We start from the raw sequence: 25,260 nt of genomic DNA, 5'->3' as shown, positions 1-25,260 counted from the left end.
AGATGACGGTTCGGGTTCATTCTCTCCTGTTGCGTGGTAAGTGTGGTCCATTCGCAAACTTTATAACTAAAAAAACTTTTCACTACTCTCTATCGACGAACTACTAACACTCTCTGCTGTTTCCTCCTCCTTCTTCCTTCCTCCCGCTGTCTTCGTTGGTTTAGAAACGCGTTCTCTGGCTGGCTGGATGGTCCACTCGGGCTGCCTTACATACATGGCAGCGCAAGATGGCGACCTCTCTAAAGCAAGGCCCAAGGCTACGAAAACCAAACGAATTTTATTTTATAGCGATTATACACTTATATAAACATATTAATGGGTAGAATATTCAGATTCAGATTCAGATTTGACAATAAACCATGCCAAATATTACACACTGGCCCTTTACTGACATTAAAGAACTCGTGGCAAGGAGAGCTGACTGTGTGTTGCCGCGTTTGTCTCCGCCAAAATGTTGCACCTGTATACACCGCAGAGATTATACGATTTGCGCCTGCATGAAAGGAAATAACTCATCATACCAGCAGGTGGTGGTAGTCAAAGACTACTCAAAGACACTGCCTGTATGAAAACACTAATGTCTCACAGTGTTCAGATGGGATTTTGGCCTATTCTTCACACACAAAGTCATTAAATATTGAAGAGTCTAGGGGGCCCACCTGTAAATCTTGAGAAAAAAATTTCACCTGCAAAACTTCAACAATCAGTGACCTCAGTTCCCAAATGCTTATTGAGTGTTTTAAAGAAAAGGTGACGTCACACGGTGGTAAACATGCCCCTTTCCCATTTTTTTTGAAAGTGTTGCAGCCATCAAATTCAGAATGAGTGTATATGTGAGTGTTTCTGCATCAACAAGAAGAGGAATCTGTCTCCTCTCTGTGTCCTTGAGCAAGGCAACAATCAAGCGAGCCATGCTCCCCTGCTGTGTTTCTGTTTAAGACAGTGCGGTTTGAGTGCCTGAAAGGTAAATGCAAAGTAGATACAGAGGCCCCATTTACATGTCTTATTATCAGATCATCAGGCTGCAAAACATGCTGTTTATATTATACGAGCAGGTAGACAGACAGCTGAGCAGAAACAGACAAGGCTGTGGACAGACAGGTTGGCTAACACAGCCTCACACATGGAGACTGTGTTTGTGTTTGATATATTAGGATCTTGGTATGCACTCTACAGACACAGACATGCCTAATCTGTTAGAACTCATGCAAACTGTAAACGGACGTGCCAGAGCTGGACCTGTGCTATCACGGGATGTCTGCCTGTGCTGCTGCAGGTAGAGGCAGGTGGTAACACACTGATAGACACAACTGTGCCGCTATACTTGTGAGGACTCTCACTGACATATTGTACTCTCTAGCCTCTAAGCATCATCTCAACCTATTTCTAACCTTAATTAGTTGTTATGCCAAACTTCATTATGTAAAGCGCCTTGAGTAGCCTCTGTGTATGAAATAAGTTATATAGATAAACTTTGCATTGCCTTAACTCTAAGACATATTCTCAGGCCTCAAACAGCCCTTTGAAGCAAGAACTTACCAAAATGTCCTCACTTTCCAAAAATGTTTTTACACAGTTTTAAAAGTCAAATTGGTCCTTAGAAAGATGAAAAGTAAAACTGTTTATAGTGTCAAATTTAAGTGCCACGTCTTTACTCAAGTAAGTTCTCTGAATATTGATGTCGTTTCCACGTCTTGAGTGTTTAAGGGCATTGAAACATCAAGCCGACGGCGAACTGTTGTGCATTTGGTGAGCATCTGATGCCCTAGTTTTTTTGTGGTGTGTCCTGCACCGCTGGCACTAGCCGGCCCATTATCTGCTTTTGTTTCTGACGATTCAGCATGTTGTATCATGTCGGAGCCGGCAGAGCCCGTCTGAGTGAAATCACTCTGACTGGGAGCTCAGCTCAGCCCATCAGAAGGGAAACGAAAGTGAGAAAAGCAAATATCACCTGAAGTCAATGGGGCGTGATTTCACAAATAACTTATTATATTAGATGCATTTTTTTAAACTATTGACTTCTTAGTTCTGTGCTAACTGGCTAACTAGCTTCTTGAATCTGTCCTGTTGGTCCCCTGATTTCCCTTTTTTTTTTTTTTGTTTTAAATGGCAAATACAGACAACCACCACCTGCTGGTATGACGAGTTATTTCCTTTCATGCAGGCGCAAAACGTTCGTGCTAGTCGGCTGTTTCGTATAATCTCTGCGGTGTATACAGGTGCAACATTTTGGCGGAGACAAACGCGACACGAGGCAACACACAGTCAGCTCTCCTTGCCACGAGTTCTTTAATGTCAGTTTGGTGTGTCTGGGCCTCAAGAATTTCCACGAATTGCCACAATATACCTCGCTATTTGTTTTTGTTCCTCACTTTGACACACGCAGTGGTTTTGAGGTTTGGGTATTTGTAACAGTCTGCAAGCTGGCACGCAACTCTGGGGGAAAAACCTGACACCAATAACAAATCATACCTAGACATATTTGACTGTCTTGCTGGGACGGAAACCACTGGCACTGATAATGTCATGCAATCCCTTTACAGTAACTAGCAGCCTATTGATGCCACTCGGATACACATGAACTGAATCTATGGTTGAATAAACATTACGGGCTCCAACATGTGAGCCCCCATTCACCCACAGTGACCTGATTTTCAGAGAACCACAAGATGTGCAGACACCCACACAAAAAGAGGAACAGTCTGTGCTTACACCGCCATGCTAATTCAATATTCATAACTTTATTTAAAAATATCTACACTTTCAGGGGGAAAAAAATCAGAGGGCAGAGGCTGACTGCCATCTGGCTTCTGACAAGCAAACAGCTTCAGATGAAATGTCCTGACATTCATTTAAGAAAGATAGAGCCAACATAGAAAAAAATAAAAATCTGATTTAGAATCAAATTTAATACTGCAATTCTGCAAATACATGATATGTGGTGACTGGTGTGGTGTGACAATCAAGACAACTGAATCTAATCTCGCAAAACAATCTGTATTTTACACCACCTGCTCTATACTTCCATCATCTGGTCAGAAGAGTACAACTCATCACTCTTGCCTCCCTCAGCCTCCTGAGCCTGGCGTGTCCCTGATATGTCTTGTAAGACTGTATATTCCTTTGTCTCTGGTCGAAAACACGCTACATAAATCACTTAAGTACCACAGCATGGTGGACAGCAGGGACACCTGACAGCAGCTTATAACTTTTAGCATTCAGTTATATTAACTAGCCTATCTTAAAGATATTCACACCACTGTAATTGTTGTAACTGGCCAATGAACCGGGGGGGGGGATTGCTCTACATTCTGTTTATTACCTGATACAATGGTGCCGTTTTTATCTTTACAAATAAAAGCTCTCTTCTCCTGTAAATGATATCTTAATGTGTTTATAAAGATGACTTTATGACTGATGACTGACAGAAGACGCTGAAGTCGACTCCAGCTGCCATAAAGCAAAGCCACTACATCACTACATACATCATTATGAGAAAAAAGGCTGCTTTCCAGGAGAAGCCTTGAAAGTGGGTCAGACTTAAGGAGCATAAAACAGATGTGTGTGTATGTGGATACGTATAGTGAGACCATGGATGTAGACAGGAATAATAAAAAAAGACAGGAAGGGTCAGAGAAACACAGAAAAGAGGCAGAAAATGGAACAGAAATATGGGAAAAAATGTTTTGTGCCAGATAATTATTATTACCTCCGCCAAGGAGGTTATATTTTAGGGTTTGTCTGTTTGTCTGCAAAATAACACGAAAAGTTCTGAACGGATTTTGATGAAATTTTCAGGAAAGGTTGATAATGGGACAAGGAACAGATGATAAAACTTTGGTGGTGATCGGTTGAAGCGAAGTGGATAAAATAATAAAATGGCGGGAAATCCGAGCTGCCTGGCGGAGGTCTGCGCTCTCCGAGTGCTCTAGTTAATACTGCAATAATGTGAGACATAATCACATTTAATGAAACAAAATATGTTGTATTACACACTACAGTGCACGTTCTAGGTGGAGCGATAAGCCACAGCTGGGAAATATCCGTTAGATCTTGAAGATTACTGACGCAATAATCTAAAGTCTGACAATGGAATTTGATTTAATTAAACTGAATGTGTGCATGGTTAAGAAATTGCCGTGTGTCCAGAACACACATATAAGCTCGTCAGCAAAAACTAGCATGTGCCTCAGTAAGTTGACATGGGCTCCGGCCAGCAGACAGACACAGAGCAGAGCACTGTTTGTTAACTGCCGGAGTCGAGAAACATTAAGCCTAAATGAGAAACAGAAGCAGAGCTCTGTGGAGAGCAGCTGAGGATGAAATAGTTTAGAAAGGGTAGACTGAGTGCATTCTTGCATTTCTCACATTCAGTAATATGATGAAAATCTTCAAAACTGAAGGTATATGATCAGCTCAAACTCCGTCAGGGACTAGTTCTGGATTTGGGATTGGAGCTAAAGGTGTGACAAGGATTAGGTTCAGATTAATTCAGAGTCATTATCATCACTGAATGTCCTTACAAGCCATGTTATAAAACTGCAGGTTTGTAAGTAAGCGTGTGTGTGTGTGTCTGTGTGTCTGTGTGTGTGTGTGTGTCCCACCCCAGACTTTACACTGCCTCTTTAAGAACAGTAGAAGAAACAGTCTCAACTTCCTCTCTCCTCCTCCCTCCATCATGTTTGTTATTTCAGGAATGTTCTTGCAGCCTCACTTTCATTCTGCTTCTGCTGTGTCACCACTAGTTGGCACACACACACTCACCCACCCAACCACACACATGCACATATTTACTCACCCACCCAACCACACACACATACACACAAGAACTTTTCCAAAATGCATACAAGTAGAGTACTGTCGGGAATTTATATAAAGGTAAACATGTGTAAGAGTGTGTATGAAGGTATGTTTATACTAAAATAAACAAAAATGATGTCATAATTGTGTGCTCTCTTCACAGAAAGTGGCTTCTCAAGCTCTAAAGCAAACTGCTGATAACGGTTGTCTCCTCAGGGTATAAGTCATCAACAATAAGTGCCATGAAGCTGCCTTCTCTCCCTCGTCCTGTTTTACTTGTAAGACTTGCCATCTGGAGCTAAAAGTCTTCCGTCATCTGAAACATGTTGCATTTCATCGACTTATTAATCATGATCGAGGGGATGGGACGATATGTGATCATATCACAGATCACAATGAAAAACACACATTGAGTCCATGATGAATCTCCATTGTGAGGATAACTGTTATTTGTTTTATAAAGAAAGATATGATTTGAAATAGCCTGAAAGCCTTTTAAGATTGTTAGCTTTTTATGAAAAAGGATGCTTATTAAAAAAGATGTGTGTCCCATGTGGTGCAGTTAAATATTTGTTTCCTAACAAAGGTGATACCAGTATGTTTTAGTGCCATTTTAAGAATTTAAAGCATATTTTGATGACTATCAAGACAATTTCCTGAATCGTGACGTGAAATTCTCCTATCATCACATGCCTTAAGTTTCACTTTCCTCCATGTTTTCAACAACAGCAATTTCTTCCTGTCAACTAAGCATTTGTTTGCATGTCTGCAACATAAATCCATTCTAAACGATTTTATTGTTTTCCTTGTCATGCTGCAGCCAGTTATGATTCGCTCACCATTTCTCATTAATTGTCTAACAGGGTCAATAATAACTTGACATATCTCCAGCCAACAATGTGACTGTATAACTGGCTGTCCTCCGCAAGAAATCTAATTTATTTATCAAATTACAGTGGGCAATGTGGCCACCAAAACAAATTATTGATGGAAAAATTTCATCATTTAGACTACAATTGAGAGGACTGTTTCTCAATAATAGAAAGATAAGCAGGTTCTTTTAGGGTGCAGAGGATGGTGCTCCACCCTCCGCCTACTTTATCAAAATAGCTGCTGATTATTTTTGTGACTATCAGCTAATCGACCAGTTGTTAATACTATAGTTAAGTTTAAAATATTATATCAATATCTTACATGTAGCACCTCTAATAGTGCCCATCAGTGCATGGCAATGTATGATATTATAGGTCACAACTGACCTATAATATCCACGTCTGCTCTGAAACTCCAAACCATCCATTTTCCCCTCCCTCTCCCCTCCCCCTCTGAATCCCCTTCACACCTCTAAAAGCTGGTTGTCATGATCCCTCCCTGCCTCCACCCTATCCATCCATCCATCCCCCTCCAGGAATGTTATTGTCTGACTAAACGTTTAGATTAAAAAAAGAGGAGAAGAGGCAGAGTGGGGAAACGTCAGACTAGGACGGATGAAGGGAGGAAGGGAGGGAGGGAGGGAGGGAGGGAGGGATGAGGATTAGCAAAAGAGGGGTGACAGACGGGAAATCCAGGAGACCTGCTAACATGGAGGAGAGCAGCACCCTCCCCCCTCTCTGCCACTCTTTTATCATCCCTTCTTCTTTGAATGATGGTATGCTTTGTACTGCCACATTAGACCACGCTGAGAACTAAGTTTTTAAATTGACTATAAAGTTTGTTTTTAACCCAAAACAGTATCACAACATCTAACGAAAAAATGGGAAAAATGAATCAAAATCATCAGAATATAAATTTGGCCAAAATACTAACTGGGCATTAAAAGCATAAAGACATCCACGCTAGACCGGGGGTCTCCAGCCTCGCAGGCTGCAGGGCTCTGTGGGTGAAGTCTGGTGATTAGAGGGTGAAAAGACCCTCCAACAGATGGAGCAGGTCACGGAGAGTGTGACGTGCCAGGTCTCACACACAGTGACACACTTAACAACAGCACAAAATGATGTGTGCATTTACACATAATCGCAGACATAATGTATATCCCTCGACTTAGACATGCAGGCCTCGTGCACACACACACGCATAGTGTGTGAGCATGCGGCTGCATAAAAAACAGGGGGAAGATTGTTAGTGACCGAGGGCAATCACACTGTTTAAATGCAGACACACACAGGTAGTTAGTCGGAGCACGGGTCAATACCCTCAATTGAGCTGTCACACAAGGTGTTAAAACTTCCCCTTTAAACACACAAACAGTGCAAGTACCATTAACTACAGCAGGACAGTGTCTCAGTCAATCACACATTATTCCTCTCACACTATTACTATCATACAACTATAACTATCGGCATAATTTAGCCGGTACGTGAAGTCATTAAATGACATTTAAGGAGCATCTTGCTTCCTTACTTTAACCAATATCCTGTTAGAAGACAATATGAGGTTATTAGGATAGAGCGTGATATTGCATGTTGTACAGATTGTAAAACCCTTTATGGATTATTAGTGATTCTGGCATGTATAAATTATTTGATTTGACTGTGGTGGGAAATAACAAAGAGACAGACCATCTCAAAAAAACTAAAATTAAAGGTCCAGTGTGTAGGGTTTAGGAAGATATATTGGCAGAAATAGAATATAAAAAAATAAGTTTGTTATCATTAGTGTGTAATCACCTGAAAATAAGTATTATTGTGTAATCCTTATCTTAGTATGAGCTGTTTATATCTACTCATCTAGGGAAGGCACCATGTTGCACCTGCTGTTGTTTACAATCGCCCAGAATGGACAAACCAAACATTGGCTGTAGATAGGGCACATTCGTATTTTCACATCGACCACTGCCCCTCCACGACAAGCTGAACAGCCTCGGAAATATGAAACTGCTTTATTCAGTGTTTTCACCAGTTTTGATCAACGGCTCTGTGTGCAGGAGAAATTTCAGCTGGTTGCAATCTGAAATCCTCACTGCTATATGCCACTAAATCTTACACAATGGACCTTTAAATTTAAAAAAAAATAAATAAGAAAGGCAGTTTCATAAAAGGTGGAGGGAGATGGCTGAATTAGTTGAAAATTCCATGTACTATATATTCAGTAAGAAACTAAAACCAGCGATCAAATAAAATGATGTAACATTCTTGGTATATTTAATATGGGAACGTGACGGAATAGCCATTTTAACTCTTGCCTTTATAGGGCGCATAAACCAGTCATTATTATCAATATTTCTGCAACTTCTGATCGATTCCCATTCTATTCTATCAGGAGAATTGGCCATTAGCCTGATGAACCTGACATTAAAGCATTTCACCCAACATCCCATCCCTCTGACGTGGCTATCGATCGAACACTGTCAGGCCCCAAAGCAATCAGGTCTGAGCTCTGACTTCAAACTGCAAGAAACTCTCCCACACACACACACACACACACACACACACACACACAGCAGAATCAATACACCTGTGATCTGATCCCAGACCGGATGTGAACAGCATATAAGAGCATGTCAATAATGAGGACAGTGTGATGGTAATGTTCTTGTGATCGATGCTAATAAAGCGAATAAAAGTTCTACTGGCATGAAAAGTATTTATCATCTGATGATGTGAATGTTTGCATGCATTATTCAACTAATCAATAGCTGATAATCAAGAATGTTTCTGACTGACGGTACATCTACTAAATAGCAGCTTAACTCAATCCTAATAAGAGACTGTACTAACTGTCATGCTAATGAATTGAGAGAAAGAAACTTGCACACACAACCAACACACACACACACACCCACACACACACACACACACACACACACACACACACACACACACACACACACACACCCTGAATAATATTCATGCTCGCGCAGACAGTCTTGCCTGCAGGATGGTAATTTTAGAGTTTCTCAATTAGGAGCAAAGCCTGTTAAGAGGAGTAGCTGGAGCTATAAGAGATTAACAACAGCTCTGACTACTGACCTGGTAAAGATAGAGAGGAGGAGGAAATGAGAAAGGGACGGTAAAAAGAAAAAGGAGAGCAAGTGTATTAAAAAATGGCATGGGGGGCAGCAACATGGAAATGAGGGAGAAGAGAAAGAAAACAAGGCTGAGACGACTGACAATAGAGATGAAAGTCTGCCTCCCCTCACCGTTTTTGGTCTTAGAAATAGCCGCACATGAACGGACAGAGGGGCTGAAAAAAGAAAAGAGGGATTGAGTGGAGGAGAGAGTGTGTCATGAGAATGGTATGGGAGTTTCATCAAGGACAGATAAAAATAAGATGATGAAACAGAAGTCTTTACACTCACAAGGCCGCACAGTAGGTTGCTGCATAGGGTCAGGACGGGGACAGCCAACATCAGCACCGAGGCTACGACATACAGTGTCTCATAACACTACCAGTGTGTATCGCTGTGGTGATGACCTGAGAAACTATTTGGCTATTTTGAGCAACTGTGCCCAAGCTGCTGTAACTATTTAAAGGCAGGGTTTCTCAAATGTTTCAAAGCTTGATAAAAATCTCTTAAACACTTTTATAAGAACACCAGCGAGACAACACGACGTCTGTCCATGAAGGGAGTTGATAGGGATGCAAAGATTCCTACATCCCCTTTAGTTTTCTGTTTGGAAGTAGGATACACTAATAAAAATCCTGTCTTCCAACAGAAAACTTACCTTGATCTAAGAGAGGCCATTTAGGAAACACTATAAAAATTGAAACATTTCCTGTCACTATGTTGTTATCCACCACCTATAAAAACCCCTGATATTCTCTGAGGTGGCAGGAGGACATTAATGCTGACACAAAAAAGGCAAGAAGCTTACAGGGGGATTGTTGGATTTTAAAAGGCTCTGCACTAAAAAGAAAGACGCTTAAAACACTGCAACCTGATTGCAGCTATTGTGAGGGAGTGCACAACAGCAGTGCACTGTTTCATGTCAATGGCTGCAGGTGCAGATTGAATCTGAGAGGTTACTACTGTGATGTCAGGAACAAAACGTCAGAGTGAGAGGAGAGTTTAAACTCTCATAATATGGCTCAATTTCAACATCTGTTAAATAGCCACAATTTTATCTCTCTGAAACACAATCAGCTTTCTGTTCATCCAGAAATCAAATCAAAGGCCACGCTGCCTACTACTCCACGATGCCAGAGCCACGCTGAATTACATAAGACCCACAGCAAACCCCTGTAGCAGCAGCATCAGTGGTACAGGCTTGACACCGCAGACATGTGAGGGAATGGACCAGTCCACTGTGACAGGAGGGGAGGGGGGGTGTCCTGGTTCCTTGCCCATGGCGTTGGTGTAGTAAAGTGGATGAATGGGATTAGGGCTCGGTCCCTGCTGGGGGGCTGTCTGTGTGACGTCCCGCCAGGATGGACCAGATTACCCTTACAGCCTGATTTGAATGGCAAATCCTCACACCGCCGCACGGGCACGAGCACACGCGCAGACGCACATATTGACACACAAGGCTTAGTGGGTGTGGATTGTAAGCAATATGCTGGGAAAAGGCATCAGTGGAGTGGACGAGAAATGTGTTTAAACACAGACAACAGATCTTATGGCGATTATATTATTATTTTCATTATAGAGTGATTATATCTGAATTAATTGTTCAATCTAAAAGAAATTCTGGTTAAAAAAATTTGAAAGCTCATCTCAAAATGACTGTGACCCCAAGACACTTCTTGGAATTGCTTGTTTCGTACCAATCATCCAAAACTCAAAGATATCCAATTTATTAAGTAAGAACAGGGATTTGTGACTGCTTGTTTCTTGCTTGATAAATTACTTTTAACAACTGCAAACTTAATGATTACATTCAAAGCCATGTGTGCCATCTAAACACATGTATTTTGAATTCACACACACCTTGCAGTGTTTCCTGTGTGTACCTGTTAAGTGGCCCAGCTCCAGTGTGTGACCTAGTGTCCCACAGTGAGTGTGCAGTCAGCTGAGAGTCACAGGCTGAAGGAATTGGAGCAGATTAAAAGTCACCCTGCCTCTCTCGCAGTCACAAGCCGCGGTCGACACTCACAGCCACTCAGCACATCCTTTCATCTGACGGGATTTAAGAACACAACGCACGGGACTGACAGTTCACACAGTTATTAGGGGGCCTGGACAGAAAAGGGCGTGTGTATTTAGAACATAGACCTCTCCTGTCCCTGCCTGGATACTTAAATGGTTATTTAAATGAAAATAACCTCTTCCATTTTCTTGCTAAAAGAAACATTTGTTCAAACTTTTTCATGTTACAACATCTCAGCATGACTCAAAAAGAGTCAAAACTCCAACACTAGCTGCCCTAGGCATCAACAGACAATAACACCGCTGACGCCTTTCTCCTGATTCTAGCTTGAGATATGAGGATCGAACTGATTTAGAAAAAGGACAGGAGAGGAACCATTCTGCTTTTCTTCAATTGAGCTTTAATGTGCCATCATCTTTATGGTTATATAGTCCATTTGTCTGTTCGTTCATCTTCCATCTGGCCTGTAGGGGTTTTCATTCACCTGCATATAGGCATTTTTTCAATGTCTGTGCATGTCCCTGATTAAACCTGATAAAATTTTAAGTATCAGGATTCCAGACATGCGGAATACCTTACACGCAGATATACAGATAAAGCTGGCCTCCTATAGCATCCTATCCCTCAGCCTTCAATCTCACTGGGGTACAGACTGATTGAATAACATCTATGTGAATGACAGGATGATGGAGAGACAAGGAGGGGTATAGATTTACCTCCTTCATCCGACAGCAGCTTCCTGCTTTCATTAGAAAATTAACAGGGAGGGCATAAAGGGGAGAAACTGAAGAGGTGAAAGAGCTGAAGATTAAGAAAGAAATAAAGCTCTTGTGTTCAGGATAATGAATATGAACAAGCAGACACAAGGACAGATAAGAAAAAAAGTGTAATGAAAAGAAAAGGGAGGAGGATAAGAAATGAAGGAGAGTCAGAGAGCGAGATCGAGCCTGAAAGAGAGAATTGGCATCGGCGGCTCAGCCTCGCCTCACAGTGATGGCCAATGAGACAGAACAGAGCACTCGCTAATCTGTGAATTAGCACCAAAGGAATATTTGAACATTTCTCAAAAGGCCAACACCTAATTCTCATTGTGGAGGCTGGGAAATGAAAAAAGGGAGAGCAACTAAAGGATTACAGAGGAAAGGAAGACAGTGAGAGAGGTTGCAGTACAGCCTTGAGACAGATGATGCCCTATAGGGGACTACGTGTGTGTATGTGTTCGCCCCAGTCCAGCAGTGTGCAATCGATGCTCGCTGCAGACTTACCACTGTCCCCTATATTGCTTTTAGAGCAGTGCCCATGATTTATTTATTAACCGTCTCTCTTCGGCATCTTACTTCATCTTGACAGCTCAACTTTATTTTACACACGTCACACACACCCTCACACACTAACACATATACACATGCACACACACAGCAATGACAATTTTTCAGCAACAGAGATGTGAAGAGATGGCAACTCTGTTTGACAGGACTTCGTTCACAATAGGCTGGCTCGATTTGAAAATATTGTCGATGGGTGAAAATAACATGCATCCACACTTTGTTTTCAAGTCATTTTTGGGAAGACCTCCATTTACATTGAGACACACTACACAAATACAATTAAGTCTCTTAATTTTGGCCTCAAACAACAAGACTACGTCACAGCAAACATCTGGTAAGAAGTGGGACAGACACACATGGTTAAACTGTTGTCAATGTGCACCAATACAGCTGATCTCGTGATATGATTGTTTTAATTTCCATTTTCCATTTCTATTGCCACGGAACTAAACAAGCAAAAACATTTATTCGCATCCTGTTAAATAGGGGAACTGTAATTCCTGCACTGCTGCCCATCAAACTCCTGTTTTCTGATCATATCCTCGCCTCACAAAATAAACAGTAATACAGGTTGGTGACAACAGCTGTGCTGCGTAATTGGCTTTATTGACATTTAATAGTTGAGAGGTGGCTCCTTAACTGCTACACAGCCCTGAGTCACATCCAAGCAGGCTCATGTCAGTGTTTTCCAAAAGCTTAGTTTAACGCTTCTATCTGAAAAAGCAGAGCTGTATGTATCCACTCCAGACAGCTTTTTAAGGCTGGCTTAGTGTGGACCGAACAGAGAGGATAAGATGTCTATTCAAATTTAGCCTTAGTCTGACACTGGATGTGACTGTCTGTGTGTTTGTGTGTCACAAAGGTCAAAGCAACAGCAGTGTTACTCTCTCTATTTCCATGTGGAGCCTTATTATTGATTCAAGTCATGGCGCAGCTCCAAGGATCCTGCAGAGTGTGCACACACACATACACGGTGATATCATGCATGGCAACATCTACTGATGACCTATTTTTTTTCCTTTAAATAAATGCAGACACTGACACACACACACACACACACACACACACACACACACACACACAGCCAGAGATTCCTCCCCCTCTTTTTTCAGTGATTACATTAAACATCCAGGATGCACCAACAGAGATGGAACAAACCTCTCTCTGCCGCATCAGTGCAAGCTCTAAGAGCTCTGACAATCGCCACCAACACTGGAGAAAAGTTTGAAAAAGATGTGGGTCGGGCCACACAGCCTTCACTGTTACAGTCCGTCGTGAATACAGGCCCTGTGTGCTGCTGACAGAAGAGAAGGCCGCTGTTACCACACACACACAAACACACTTATATGCAACAACACACATTTACGCGCTGGGGCAAATACTTCACACTCACTGGCTGCAGTCTGCACGACCATTCAACTCAATTTTCTCCCATGATGCACACACACACAATGAAGCTCATTGATCATTTTACTAAAAATCAGCTGGGTGCTGGTTATGTAAGAACCCTGAGGGCTAAAGGGGGGAAGCGAACAGTAAAAGGGGGAGAAAATGGGGGGAAAGGAGGGGGAAAGAGAAGCGGGGACATCACAGATGAAGATAAAATGTGGGGAATGCAGGAGAGACAGAGTGCCAGAGGGATTTCATTTTGACACTGCAGTATTTTTCTTTTTAGCTGACACACATACAGCAGCGGCGTCATTATAATGGGTTATTTTTCTGTTTATATTCTGCAGTGTTGTTAATTTTTTGTGCTCTCACTGTAAATATGTCTGATACTATTACAATGAGCAGTAAACAATCCTTCCCTCTGAAATTTTTCCATTAAATTTAATTAATGTGCTTTGTTTTGTTTCCATTTAATTTCTATCTTTATACTCCCTACAATCAAGACGTTTCCCATATTTCTAATGTCCATTTTTCACGTATTAATAACGAGCACTTTCTCCCAGCAGGGGGGAGATGCCTCCCAGCACAACCCCGAGCTCTGGGAGCGTTTGATTTCCCTGAAGGCTACCCCCCCTCTTTTTCCCTCTCCTACTACGAACAGCAGCGCAAGCTTTCGAGCTCGGTGAGCATTTGGTCTTCCCTGCCGCAGCTCTGACAGCGTTTGGTTTTCCCTGCCGACACAGTCAGGTGCTGCTGGAGAATGTGACCAAACAGGAAGTAAGCCGGGATAGATGGGAAATATGGGAGGGGAGAAGGGAGGAGGCAGGGAAAGAGACAAGGAAAAGGCGAAGAGGAGAGGGAGAACCAATGAGGAGATAATGAAATAAGCAAGTGAGAATGTGAGGGAAATGCAGAAGAGGGAGGGAGAGGGAAAAAAATCGATAGTGAGAAACAAAGACAGAGAACGAAGACAGAGAATGGGGAAATGAAACAGCTATTGGCAGCAAAACGGAGCAACAACGAGATCATTAATTTCACAAGTAATGTTAGAAAACGTTATTACCACCTTGTGCAAAGAGGTTATTTTACTACAGCAAAGTACTGATGATGTGGAAATGAAATTCAGCAGTCTAAGACATATTTCTTTCCCAAATAATAATACAAGTCGTTGTAAAGAGGAGAGTGAGAAAGAGCAGGAGGAGGAGGTTGTGTTCTTGCGGGCAGAGATCTACCGTGAGAGGAGAGCAGGAACGAGGGAGTTGGGAGGGGAAAACTAGGCCACGTGGAAAAATCCAGCTGTAATGATCGAAGTGAGGGACTGGCCAATAGCATGTCTGCCTCCCTTCTCTCTAAATGTCTATCTTCATCTCTTTCACTCCACGGTTACATTTTTCTTTTCTCTCTGATGTTCAGTTAAGCCGTGTTGTCTTCTACTCTGCCTCTACTTCCCATGCATTCCTCTCATGAGATCATCCCTCTCCATCTCTGCATTTTGAGCTCACACTCCATCTCTTCTCTGTCTTAGTTCCTCCACTGAGGCACAAGTGACACACAAATTCACCACTTTGCCCATCGTCCAATCTCAACATTTCAAGGTCTAAATTTAACTCTAATGGGGTCACATTAGTCCAGAAGCATGGCATTTCTCAAACAGAGGCACAAAGACAGGACACATGACAGAGAAGCTCAGCTGAGGATGACATAGTGAAAGCAGCAACAGATACACTTTAACAGGATTCATGAGGTGGTTGGAAACGTACAAGCGTCCTTTGTATGTCCACGGTGCGTGACGAATCAGAGAGGCAGGTACAAACACACAAACACGGATCTGAAGAGACAGGAAGAGCTGGCCTGCCACTTCCTGTATCCCATGAAAATGCGGGACGTCAGCAAACACTCAACTCCCAACCCTTCCTCATGCTCCGTGAGTGTGCACTTCCTGTCTCTCTCTCTTTTTAGGTCATGGACATCTGAGAGTCTTTGCAGGGTTGACAATAGTTACAATAATTAAATGCAGCACATCTACTCTCAGTAAGACTGTATTGTAATCATATGGTTTTTGGGGTGTAACACTGAAACATAACTCGTTCCATTCAATGTCCATTTGATTATTTTATGTAACTTTCAATCTGCAGAATATATTCTTTATACCGTGATGTTGATGTCATCCATATTGTGAGCCCAGAGCTCAAATTTAAAGGGACAGTTCACCCAAAACTCAACAGCAATGTCTCTTTCAAGGAATCATGACCAGGTTACTAAAGACAATCCACAGACCTTGTTGTGAGCATGTAGAAACTAATTTCTTCCTACCGAACTACACCTGCCAACCGCATCACTACGCGGAAGGAAGTGTGCATTTACTGCTAGCTCAAGTAGCACCACTTGCTAGCTAATGACACAGCTCAGCTCGGGAGGATGCCATTAATGTTGAGGCCTACATCTCACACTGTCACGAGTATGAGCCTTTCATCCACGCTTTCTTCTGCACAGTGATACGGTTACATGGTGTAGTTCAGTCATGTTATTTTAGCGCTTTGAGCACCACAAGCCTTCTAGTTCCCTTATATTCAAGAGATATAAACTATTATTAACTTCATATGTCAACATATGAAGTTAATAACCCTATAGCTATAGCCAGCACACTCAATGCAACTAGAGGTCTGGCTGTCAACACCAGGATATACTTTGTGGGTCACAGTGAGAGAGCTGGAGCCAAATACTGAGCTTTTTTTGGGTGCAAATCTGCTATATCACTTGAGAGAATGCCCCAAATTGGAATTAATTTGAAGAGATCTCTCATCTTGAGAGCCAAGAGTGTCGAACGGGTGTATGCGCATGCTGTAAGTGCAGTTGTGACTATTCGTGTCACTGCCGATATACATTAAAACAGCGAATGTGAATTTGTGTGTGACTGACAAACAGTACAGTAAAATACTAATACTGAGCAGAGAAAGCCACAGAGAATGTGTCCTTTGCTTCACTGCTACGTACCAGCTAATAGGGTCAGCAGTAGGACTGAGCTGACTGGCACTGCCTGCAGACTGATGAGTTAGAGGTGTTAAGTATACACAGAGAACATTGTGATGCCATTCTCGGCCAAAGATCTGCAACGATCTTAACCCTGCTCGCTATACACACAAACACACTGGACACAGGATACAGCTCAGTTTACCAGAAACATGAAGTTTCTTCAGACTGAGAATATAGATTTTATTTGACAAAACTGATCTGCTTACCTAAATCTTTGGCTGTCAAACACAGACACACTCACACAGAGACAGTTAGTGTCTATATTTGCAAAGGCCAAAGTTATGGCTGTTGGTTTCCTGACCATCTTGTTCTTCTAAAGGTTCAATTGTTCTGTTTCCTCCCATGTTTCCTGCCTTATATTTGGCTCTGAAAGGATTTTCATGGGCTGTTTTGAACCTTTCATGTTTGGCCTTTAAGCTCCTCTTAAGCTTGTGTAAATGTTCTCTAATTAGGATTACTAAAAAAAAAAAAAAACAGCAGAGAAGCTGAAATCCATAGTGTGTTGTTGCATGCTACAAAATAATTACGGAGCTCCTTGAGTAAATATAATGTTCATGAGAATGCTGCTGTCAATCTGCCCTGAACCATCTGGTTTTCCACTGACTCAGACGGTGTGTGTTTTCTGAGTCAGGTCCCAGTGTTTTTCCATATATGACCCTGTCGTTATTGCTTTAGATATCCTGCCATTGTTACATGGCAGCTACACACAAGCACAACCAGCCTACCACCCTTTTAAATTATTTAAACCGTATCAAATGTCCCCAACTCCGATTTCAGTCAAGTGACGCCGCAAGCAGGACGCCAAGTTCACATTTCGGCATCTATTCTTTCTGACAACTGCTACAAGTGACTCACACACAACTGACAGAGTAGTGAAAAGTCACTGTATGCATACAGGATAGTGGTTTAAGGGGTCAAGTTCACTGCAGCATATGAAACATCGCTGCAATCTAAACTACCGGGGGAAAAAAAGAGAAAGAACAATGTACATGACATAATGAATGAATGACAGGAAGCAAACATGATATCATCCAAGACAGTAAGCGTGCTATTGTCGCTAACGTTCTTCAAAGAGCAAAACATCATTAGACGGTGACATACTGCAGCACAAGTCCTATTGTACTGGAGCAACTCCAGAGGACACAGAACACGTCCGATAGGGTTACAGCCTCATTATAGCACTGACGAAGGGGACGAGATGTGAGGGCGATGTTGACAGAACACAGAGGCAAAAAGTGCAGCCTTACAGGACCAGAAAACACATATTAATCCAGGGATATCCTACTACTGCAACAGAGAGAGCTTGGGGTTACAAGTTAGTAGGACATGTCACTCACAAATTCTGCTTCAATAAACCTACACTGTGTTAACAAAAATAGACCTATCTGAGAACTAAACACTGTCCAATATCACAAATGTCGCACATAAACACTCTTTTAGGTAGATATACAATACAAACTATACTATGTTTTACAGGTTTTGGATGTTATTGAATGTTCCTGTCCCGTACCAAATGCGATGGCACTATTGGAAGAGCATGTGATCTCAGTCCCTGCACAAACTGGTTCACCAAAGGAACAACCTATACATTAGTGCACCTGCCACATAAAGGACCAGTAGCTGTAGATGTAGCTATCAACAATGCCAGAGTTGAAGTGCTGGCCTATGATCAGTTTGAGGACTTTCTGGTCTTAACATGCAGAGATTTTCTAAAAGGCCAAGAGGGCTATCTCTAACTCTGCTTAAGTGTTTATGTTTCCTCCTTTCAACCGCCTCTCTCATGGGAAACACCACCTCTAATGCCTTATATATTTATCAAAGTAAAACAACTCTGCTCGCATATACAATTAAGCTGCGATAGCAATCGACAAATGGCATTTTAATGGAGAGCAATCATTCGCTACAAGTCTGAGAAATGGGCTGCAGTTCTGCCTGCGTACTGAAAATCCAGTCTGAATGTAAGGTGCTCTGGAGTGTGTGTGAGTGAAGGAGATAAGTCCTACTGCTTCTCAAAGAACCTAACTACCTTTACCATTTTGAGTCATTTTAACAGCAAACTCTCTATTAATACCATGAATACAAATCCCTGTGTGCTAATAGCACCTGTTTTACCCAGCAAGAGTTATAAGTGGGATTTGTTACATAGATCAATACAGTGAGAGCCAGAAACTTTTTTTTTTAAATCAAAGGAAAGTATTGCAGACTTAATTAAGCACGTTTTTCTGTTATTAATACCTTGCTATGCCCCTGGCGGACCACCTGCTGCAGAAAAAAGTAACTATTCTGGCCAAAAAGCCTTGAGTGATGTGTTATGCCGGCGATACAGAGAAGACGTCTGCATATTTTGGCCCCAGTTATATTCCAGATATGTCCACGTGTTTTCACTTTCCTTTAACAGAGCTTATTTCAGTGGCCACAAAGAACAGGAGCCGGGCAAAACGTTGCTATAGCACAGATGCAACAAACTGTCACCGAAACAATTTCCCACAGGGCTTCTTCCTCTGTGGTTAGACATGTTTGTTGTACAGATACTTTATGTTGTAGGATTTAAGAACTGCTGAGGACATGAACTATCTCATATCTCATGTTGTCTGTCTCCACCTGTCTCCCACACACACACATTTGCACACACACTTGTAAGCACAGTCCCCAACCCCAAGGAGTTTAGTTTCATTATAATAATCAATAATTAAAAGCCACCTTCTTTTCATCAGCGCCAGCATCACAGATGTGACCCGAGTCTATTGGCTGTCCGCACCCCCATCCTCTCCCTCACACACACACACACTCCACCCCCCTCCCTACCACAGTCAATTTCAGTAGAGGCATTCATTTTTAAAGCGCCCCTGTCACTGGGATTATAAAACGCCAGATCTCAATGCTGGTGGTAATGCTACTGCTGCAGGGGGGTAACAATAAGAGAGACACACACAGAAAGAGATCTGCAGCAGCCCAACAAGCACCACTTTGTGTGAGAAGAGGGTTTGCTTTCTCAACTTAATGTGTTTCAAAACCCCATCAGAGACAAACTCAACCTTTCCACTGCCTTGCAGAGCAGCAGCTTTGATATTTACAGGACAAACAGCAAACACAAGGCGAAACATGAGGACATGTGGGGAAAATTCCCTGAAGCTGGCGAGCAGAAGGGGGGGGCTTCATAAAACTGCTTCCTTTGGTGTCTCAAAAGCACACAAGTGATTACAAGGGAGCAAGGGCATGCAGTGTGCCCCTACCCAGTGCAATACAGATAGAGGCCAACAATGTGGCAGAGCTGGAAACCCTGCTTTGTTTATCCAAAATATCAACAATGAAACAATCCAGATTATGAAACTGGCAGACTGGGCTGGCTGTCTGCCCAAAGATCAACTTCCAGACACACTCTGTGCCCAATGTTTGAAGTCTTTCCATCCAAAGACAAAATAACACTAACATTCCTTTAATATTCCCAGAGGAGCCAGGAGAATGTTTAATCAGCTCGTACTGTGACTGTAATTGATTTGTTTATTTTTGGCTTATGCTACTTTAAACTTCACTTTGATATGTGTATGAATCCTTCTGATGAATATTAACATAACATACACTGTACAGTGCTTCTGCCCATTTCCCCCTTTACCTTTATATCTCTCCAGCACATCCTCGTACGCCTGGGCGAATTCCTTCTCCTGCGAATGGTTTGTCGGCAGCAGACCCGGAATGAACCCGGCCATGGTGGCTCTGCAAGCCGGCTTGCGAGTAGAGAGGGGTCGGCCTGCAGACTACCGCAGTGACCCGCTCCGCTGCTGCGCTTCCAGACCCCAGCTGTGGCTCCTTCCTCTCCTCAGCGTCCAATTCAACAGCACCTTGTATGAAACAAGTGAATCTGATGCATTGACGCACTCTAAAAGCCCAGTAGCTCACTTCCAAGCAGGGTTAGATAATCCTTAGGGATACTTAAAGGAATAAAAAAAAGGACAACAAAAGCCTGAAGTGAGCGCGTTGTGATGAAAATGTAGGACATTAAAGACGCGAGTATCTACTTGAATGAAGGTTACATAAACGCTATCTATCCATTACCGCCGTGTGAGTGTGTGTGTGTGCGGGAACACACAGTCGCATCGCTCGGTGTGTCTCCGACCAGTCCCTCCTTGAATATCGGCTTCCACCCGGCGACTGCTGCTTTTTGTGCCTGCTGTGTGTGTGTGTAAGTGAGGGAGGGAGTGTATCCTACACACCCCAGATGAGTGTCCGAAGAGGCGGGCAGTGTGTCCGTTTCCGTCCCCAAATCGGCGGAGCTCCAGGCGAAACCGTATCCGGACTCCTCGGGCTTCCTATCCCAGGCTGTGTCGGCGTCCTGTGGATCCGAGGCGAGCCGCCCGAGCTCCCAACATGCTTCCCAGCCGTAATGGCCGCTTCTGTCCGAGGCTTTGCGGTCTCTGCCTCCGTGTGAATGTGTATGTATACGTTTCTCTCTCTCTCTCTCTCTCTCCCTCCTCTGCTCAGGTTTCTCGGCTTTTCCTGCAGTGGCTGTCTTCCATCCCTCTCTACCGGCCACGCCAGGAACCTCCGCCACAGGAATTTCAAGAGCCGGTGGGGAAGAGGAGCTAGCTAGCTTACATGGCTGCCGGTGGAAAATGGAGCTGGAGCGCCACCAGCTGGACAAAATTGCTCGGTGACAGGTAACCACCAAACCCCAAAACCCCTGGGCAGGCCATGACATACAGTTCTACTGTAACAAATATTAAACTAAACTAGTTTGTATCATATATGTATAATAATTAATTACATTATCACTGACGAGATATTTCCGTTAGCTTACCATTTCTACGCCTAAAGTGACGGTTGGAATCAGCTCTAACCGCCATAAGTGGAAATGTATCACTCCTCTGGTCAACTGCTGAGGGAAAAAGCCTGTTTTAGATTTATTTTGCTTTTTAAATTATTCTACGAGGACAAATTTAAATTAAGGCATGAGCTGTTTGTCAAAGAAGCTTGCGCAGAGAACCTTGATAATGATGGGCAATACAATATGGCGGATCTCAGGGCTACGTTTGGATTTTTTTTTTTAAAGGTAGAGACATGGGCGGATTACAAGACAGAGGGTCCCTGGGCACAGATGTGAAAAAGGCCCCCCACCTCTCCAAAATAGGAGCAAGACTCCAAGAGAAAAGGTGTGTGTCCACAAAACACTTACATTAGCCAGGTAGCTAGCATGACTCTACATTAAGAGAGGGTTGACTACACATTACACAGTCATCTTCAAGCTTACAAAGCAAACAGTGATAAAAGCTCAACATACACCAGCAACATCCTGTTCCCGCCAGCAGATCTGCTCCAAAAAAAACTGATTTATTCTGTCTTAATTGTGACAGTAGAGAGTAGCCTAGCTAAAGAAGTGGCAGTGATGTCACCGTTGGCTTTCTTTGTGGTAATTTTGGGTCTTTTGTTGGTTATTTTGTGTCTCTTTTACACCCTTTACACCAAAATTTGTGCTTGTACGTGGGGTTAATTAAACACTGGAAATCCCACTAAAATTAGGCTGTAGACGTCTTTCCTACTGCCAGTAGACCAGAGCTGTGCTGCAGCTGAGCATGCCTTTTCATGACTCGAAAGCAGGTTAGTAAACAGCAGCAAGCAGCATAGAGGCCAGTGAAAATGTTATGTTGGTTACTTATTTTTATAAATCGCTTAATTGCTTAAGTAATCACTTACTTGGTAAATGTTTAAGGGCTGCTTGAGCGGAGACGGATGGTATTTTGTGATGGCGCATCATTGCATCTAGCCAGTAAATGGGCTAAAATTAGTGCATTGACCCGAATGTTGTGTTTCCATCAATGTCTTTTTTTAGTAATTTTGTGTGTCTTTGTGGATGTTTGAACCTTCTTTGTAGTTATTTTGTGTCTCTTCGCAGTTCCTTTGCATGTCTTTGGAGTCTTTTTGTGTCTCCTTGTAGTTATTTTTAATCTCTTCCTGGTCAGTACATGTTCATTTGAATGACATTTGCAGGTGAAGGCCAGAGGGCCCTGACACTTTGGGCCCATGGGCCTGTGCCCAATAGGCCAATTCGGTAATCTATCTATGGGTAGGGGTTATTGCAAAGATTTAAATTGGTGACTGTGACAATATCACGGAACTAATAGTTCATTACATTACTACATACAGGCAATAAATTAGTAGAAAGCCTGAATAAAGTAGGAGAGAATCACAGCCAATGCACAGTGCTTCCATAAAAGTGGGTGGCATTTACTTGGCATGGCTTAGATCCACTGGGGTCCTTGAGGGAGTTTCAGGGGATCCCTTTAATAAAGAAGTGAGCCCAACGTGAGCAAGAGTCATAGGAGTGAGTATTCTGAGCACAAGTTTCACTTCCTTCACTATCTACTTAACTGTAGCTGACAACTATACAATTCTGGTCATAATCATATCTAACAACCAATATCTTTTCAGATATTTTTGGGAACCACTCTTTTTGCCTATAATAGAAATACTGAAATGTATTTGTTGCTTTATTTTGTATCAGTAATCTAGATCTGCAAAGTGACTAATAACCAAAGCTGTGAAATAAATGTAGTGAAGTAAAAAGTACCGTATTTTCCTCCAAAATGTAGCAGAGTAAAAGTATAAAGTTGCACAAAATGGAAATACTCAGCACAAAATGGAAATACTCATGTAAGTACCTTACATTTTACAGCTACCCTAACTTAAGTTGCAAAAGGCCTGAACACTGTCTGTATGTAAGGAAGTTCTGATTGTGGATGAGCTGAATTAATGGAGCACACTGCCATCTAAAGGCTAACTGAGGCCATATTACAGAGAGGTGTGCAAAATAATTGAAATCAAAGTGAAAGCGTTGTTTACAGGTCAATAAACCCACAGACCTTTCAAACAGATTTCACATTCTTGCATCCAATTTGAGAGCAACCAGAAAAAATGCAATCACAGACCCATTTTTGGCCAAAACCATATCAGGGGAACACAAAAGGATAAACTTCCTGCATCATGTGTTTTTGACTCCAGTGATGCTGTGTGATGTCAGGTGAATCTGTCTACAAGCGTGTCCTGTCCTACTGGGTGAAACACAGCCATTGGTGGATAATCTCAGCATGAGATCATCCTGAGGTTAAAGCCCACGAAGCAGCCTCATTGAAATGGTCTAGAGATGATGTAAATTAATCCCATATAGACACAAAGATGACCTCAGCCCATGCAGCTTGTAACAGAAATATACAAGGATATCATTCTCACTGCATGAAAAATAAAGACTGTACAGCAGGAGGAGCACAAAACAAGAATTGAAGCAGATGTGGCTTGCTCTCAGGTTCAAGTCAACATGGATCTAAATATGAATAAAAGATGCATGAATGGCTCCACAGCTTTCAAACCACTGCACTGACTTTGAGATCCTGCTCTGTGTGGACTTGCTCCCTGGTCTGTTTTTCCAGAAAGTACACTAAAACTTTGTTAACTTAGTCAAAGATGTCTAAAGCCAGTGGCCACTTTATTAAGTACATCTGTTCAATCTAATGCAATCCAATACAATTATTCTGCCATAAAAGGTAATTGTATGATGGCTGTGTATTCATTAATAATTATATGTTTGAACATAGATGTCATAGTAAGTGGTGTTTTACTGTACTGCATTATATTTAGGGGTGTTTTTAATATTCTGCCCTCCTCGTGTACATTAATAGGGGGGAACAAAGACACCTCTCAATATCTAATCGTCTATTACTACACCACTTTTAACATAATAAACAGTTGAATTTCCACATTTTCTGGTATTGTCAACAAAAACAAGGGATGGAAAGAGGTGGAGAGAAGTGGCTCCAGTTGAGAATCTGTTACCAACTGCATTGCAGCCGAATGCCTCTGAGCTTATCATTTCCTTTTATCAGTGCTGGCATGTTTTTCTGACTGTTGCACACTGCAAAACAGTGATGTCAAACTTTTATGTCTATGCTGCTGGGAACTTGCAACAAGAAGTTCCAAAGCATGGCTTTATTTCACGAAGAAAGATGACAACAGTACTGTTTGTAATATCTGTAAAATGATCATTTCAAGGGTGGAAACACCGGCAATGTGCTGAGACGTCTTTCTACGCAATATGAGCTTAAATTCCGGGAATGTGAATAAAGAGTTGGACCAATAATCAGAGTCAATAATGGCACCGGTGTCAATAAAAAATTCCCATCCTTAACAAAAACATAACATTGTTAGCCTTGTGAAGGTAGAATTTATGGCAGAACTGCTGTATTGAATTAAAACATATTCTACGGTTTACCCAATAAAGCATCCACTGTGTGTATATGAAAAAATAATCAAGGATTTAAAGGGGAAAAACTAGTGGCATCAACTGTGGGATTATTCAACATGGTTCCCATTAGTTGCCCTTAAGATTCTGGCTTTAAGGAAACCTAACATTTCCCATTGTATGTACAAATAATGTTGCTTCACCTATAAACATTTATTGTTCTAAACCTGATGGAGAAAATCAGGTGTACATCGCCACAGTATCCTAAAGAAGTAAGGAGATCATGACAGTGGAGGTATTTCTAAGAGCAGAAAGACCAGAGGCAGCAGCATAAAACATAATTCTATGTTCTATAGCTTCACTCTCTTTTTTATTCTGCCTTTAACCCTCTTATTATTGTGTCTAACTGAGCATGTCAACACAGCCTAATTCTGTGAAGTCATGTGTGCTCATGTGT

At 42.1% G+C, this 25,260-nt stretch overlaps 1 protein-coding gene and 1 long non-coding RNA gene across 10 annotated transcripts in view; one reads left to right on the top strand and one right to left on the bottom strand.

Annotated features, from left to right (window-relative positions):
• macf1a (microtubule actin crosslinking factor 1a) overlaps nucleotides 1–25,260 on the bottom strand; it is a 266,838-nt gene that overhangs the window by 213,927 nt on the left and 27,651 nt on the right. The window contains exons 1-2 of one of the 9 annotated variants that reach the window (XM_050034878.1): nucleotides 20,788–20,927; nucleotides 20,190–20,505 (exon numbers count right to left, since the gene is read on the bottom strand). The exons of 5 other annotated variants lie outside the window; for them this stretch is intronic. In XM_050034878.1, coding sequence (XP_049890835.1) covers nucleotides 20,190–20,283 — 94 coding nt within the window. In that variant the 5' untranslated portion in view covers nucleotides 20,284–20,505; nucleotides 20,788–20,927. Of the gene's footprint in view, nucleotides 1–20,189; nucleotides 20,928–25,260 lie in introns of those variants that run through there. 3 more of the 9 variants (XM_050034876.1, XM_050034879.1, XM_050034875.1) reach the window with 3 other exon arrangements.
• LOC126384057 (uncharacterized) lies at nucleotides 20,973–21,699 on the top strand. The gene is made up of 3 exons (XR_007569221.1): nucleotides 20,973–21,006; nucleotides 21,077–21,231; nucleotides 21,624–21,699. It is a non-coding gene; the product is annotated as an uncharacterized LOC126384057 (long non-coding RNA).

Source organism: Epinephelus moara, chromosome 22, assembly GCF_006386435.1.
Source record: "Epinephelus moara isolate mb chromosome 22, YSFRI_EMoa_1.0, whole genome shotgun sequence".
NCBI classification, from domain to species: domain Eukaryota; kingdom Metazoa; phylum Chordata; class Actinopteri; order Perciformes; family Serranidae; genus Epinephelus; species Epinephelus moara.
The sequence above is the reverse complement of the archived record's forward strand: the minus strand, read 5'-3'. Positions and strand labels throughout refer to the sequence as shown.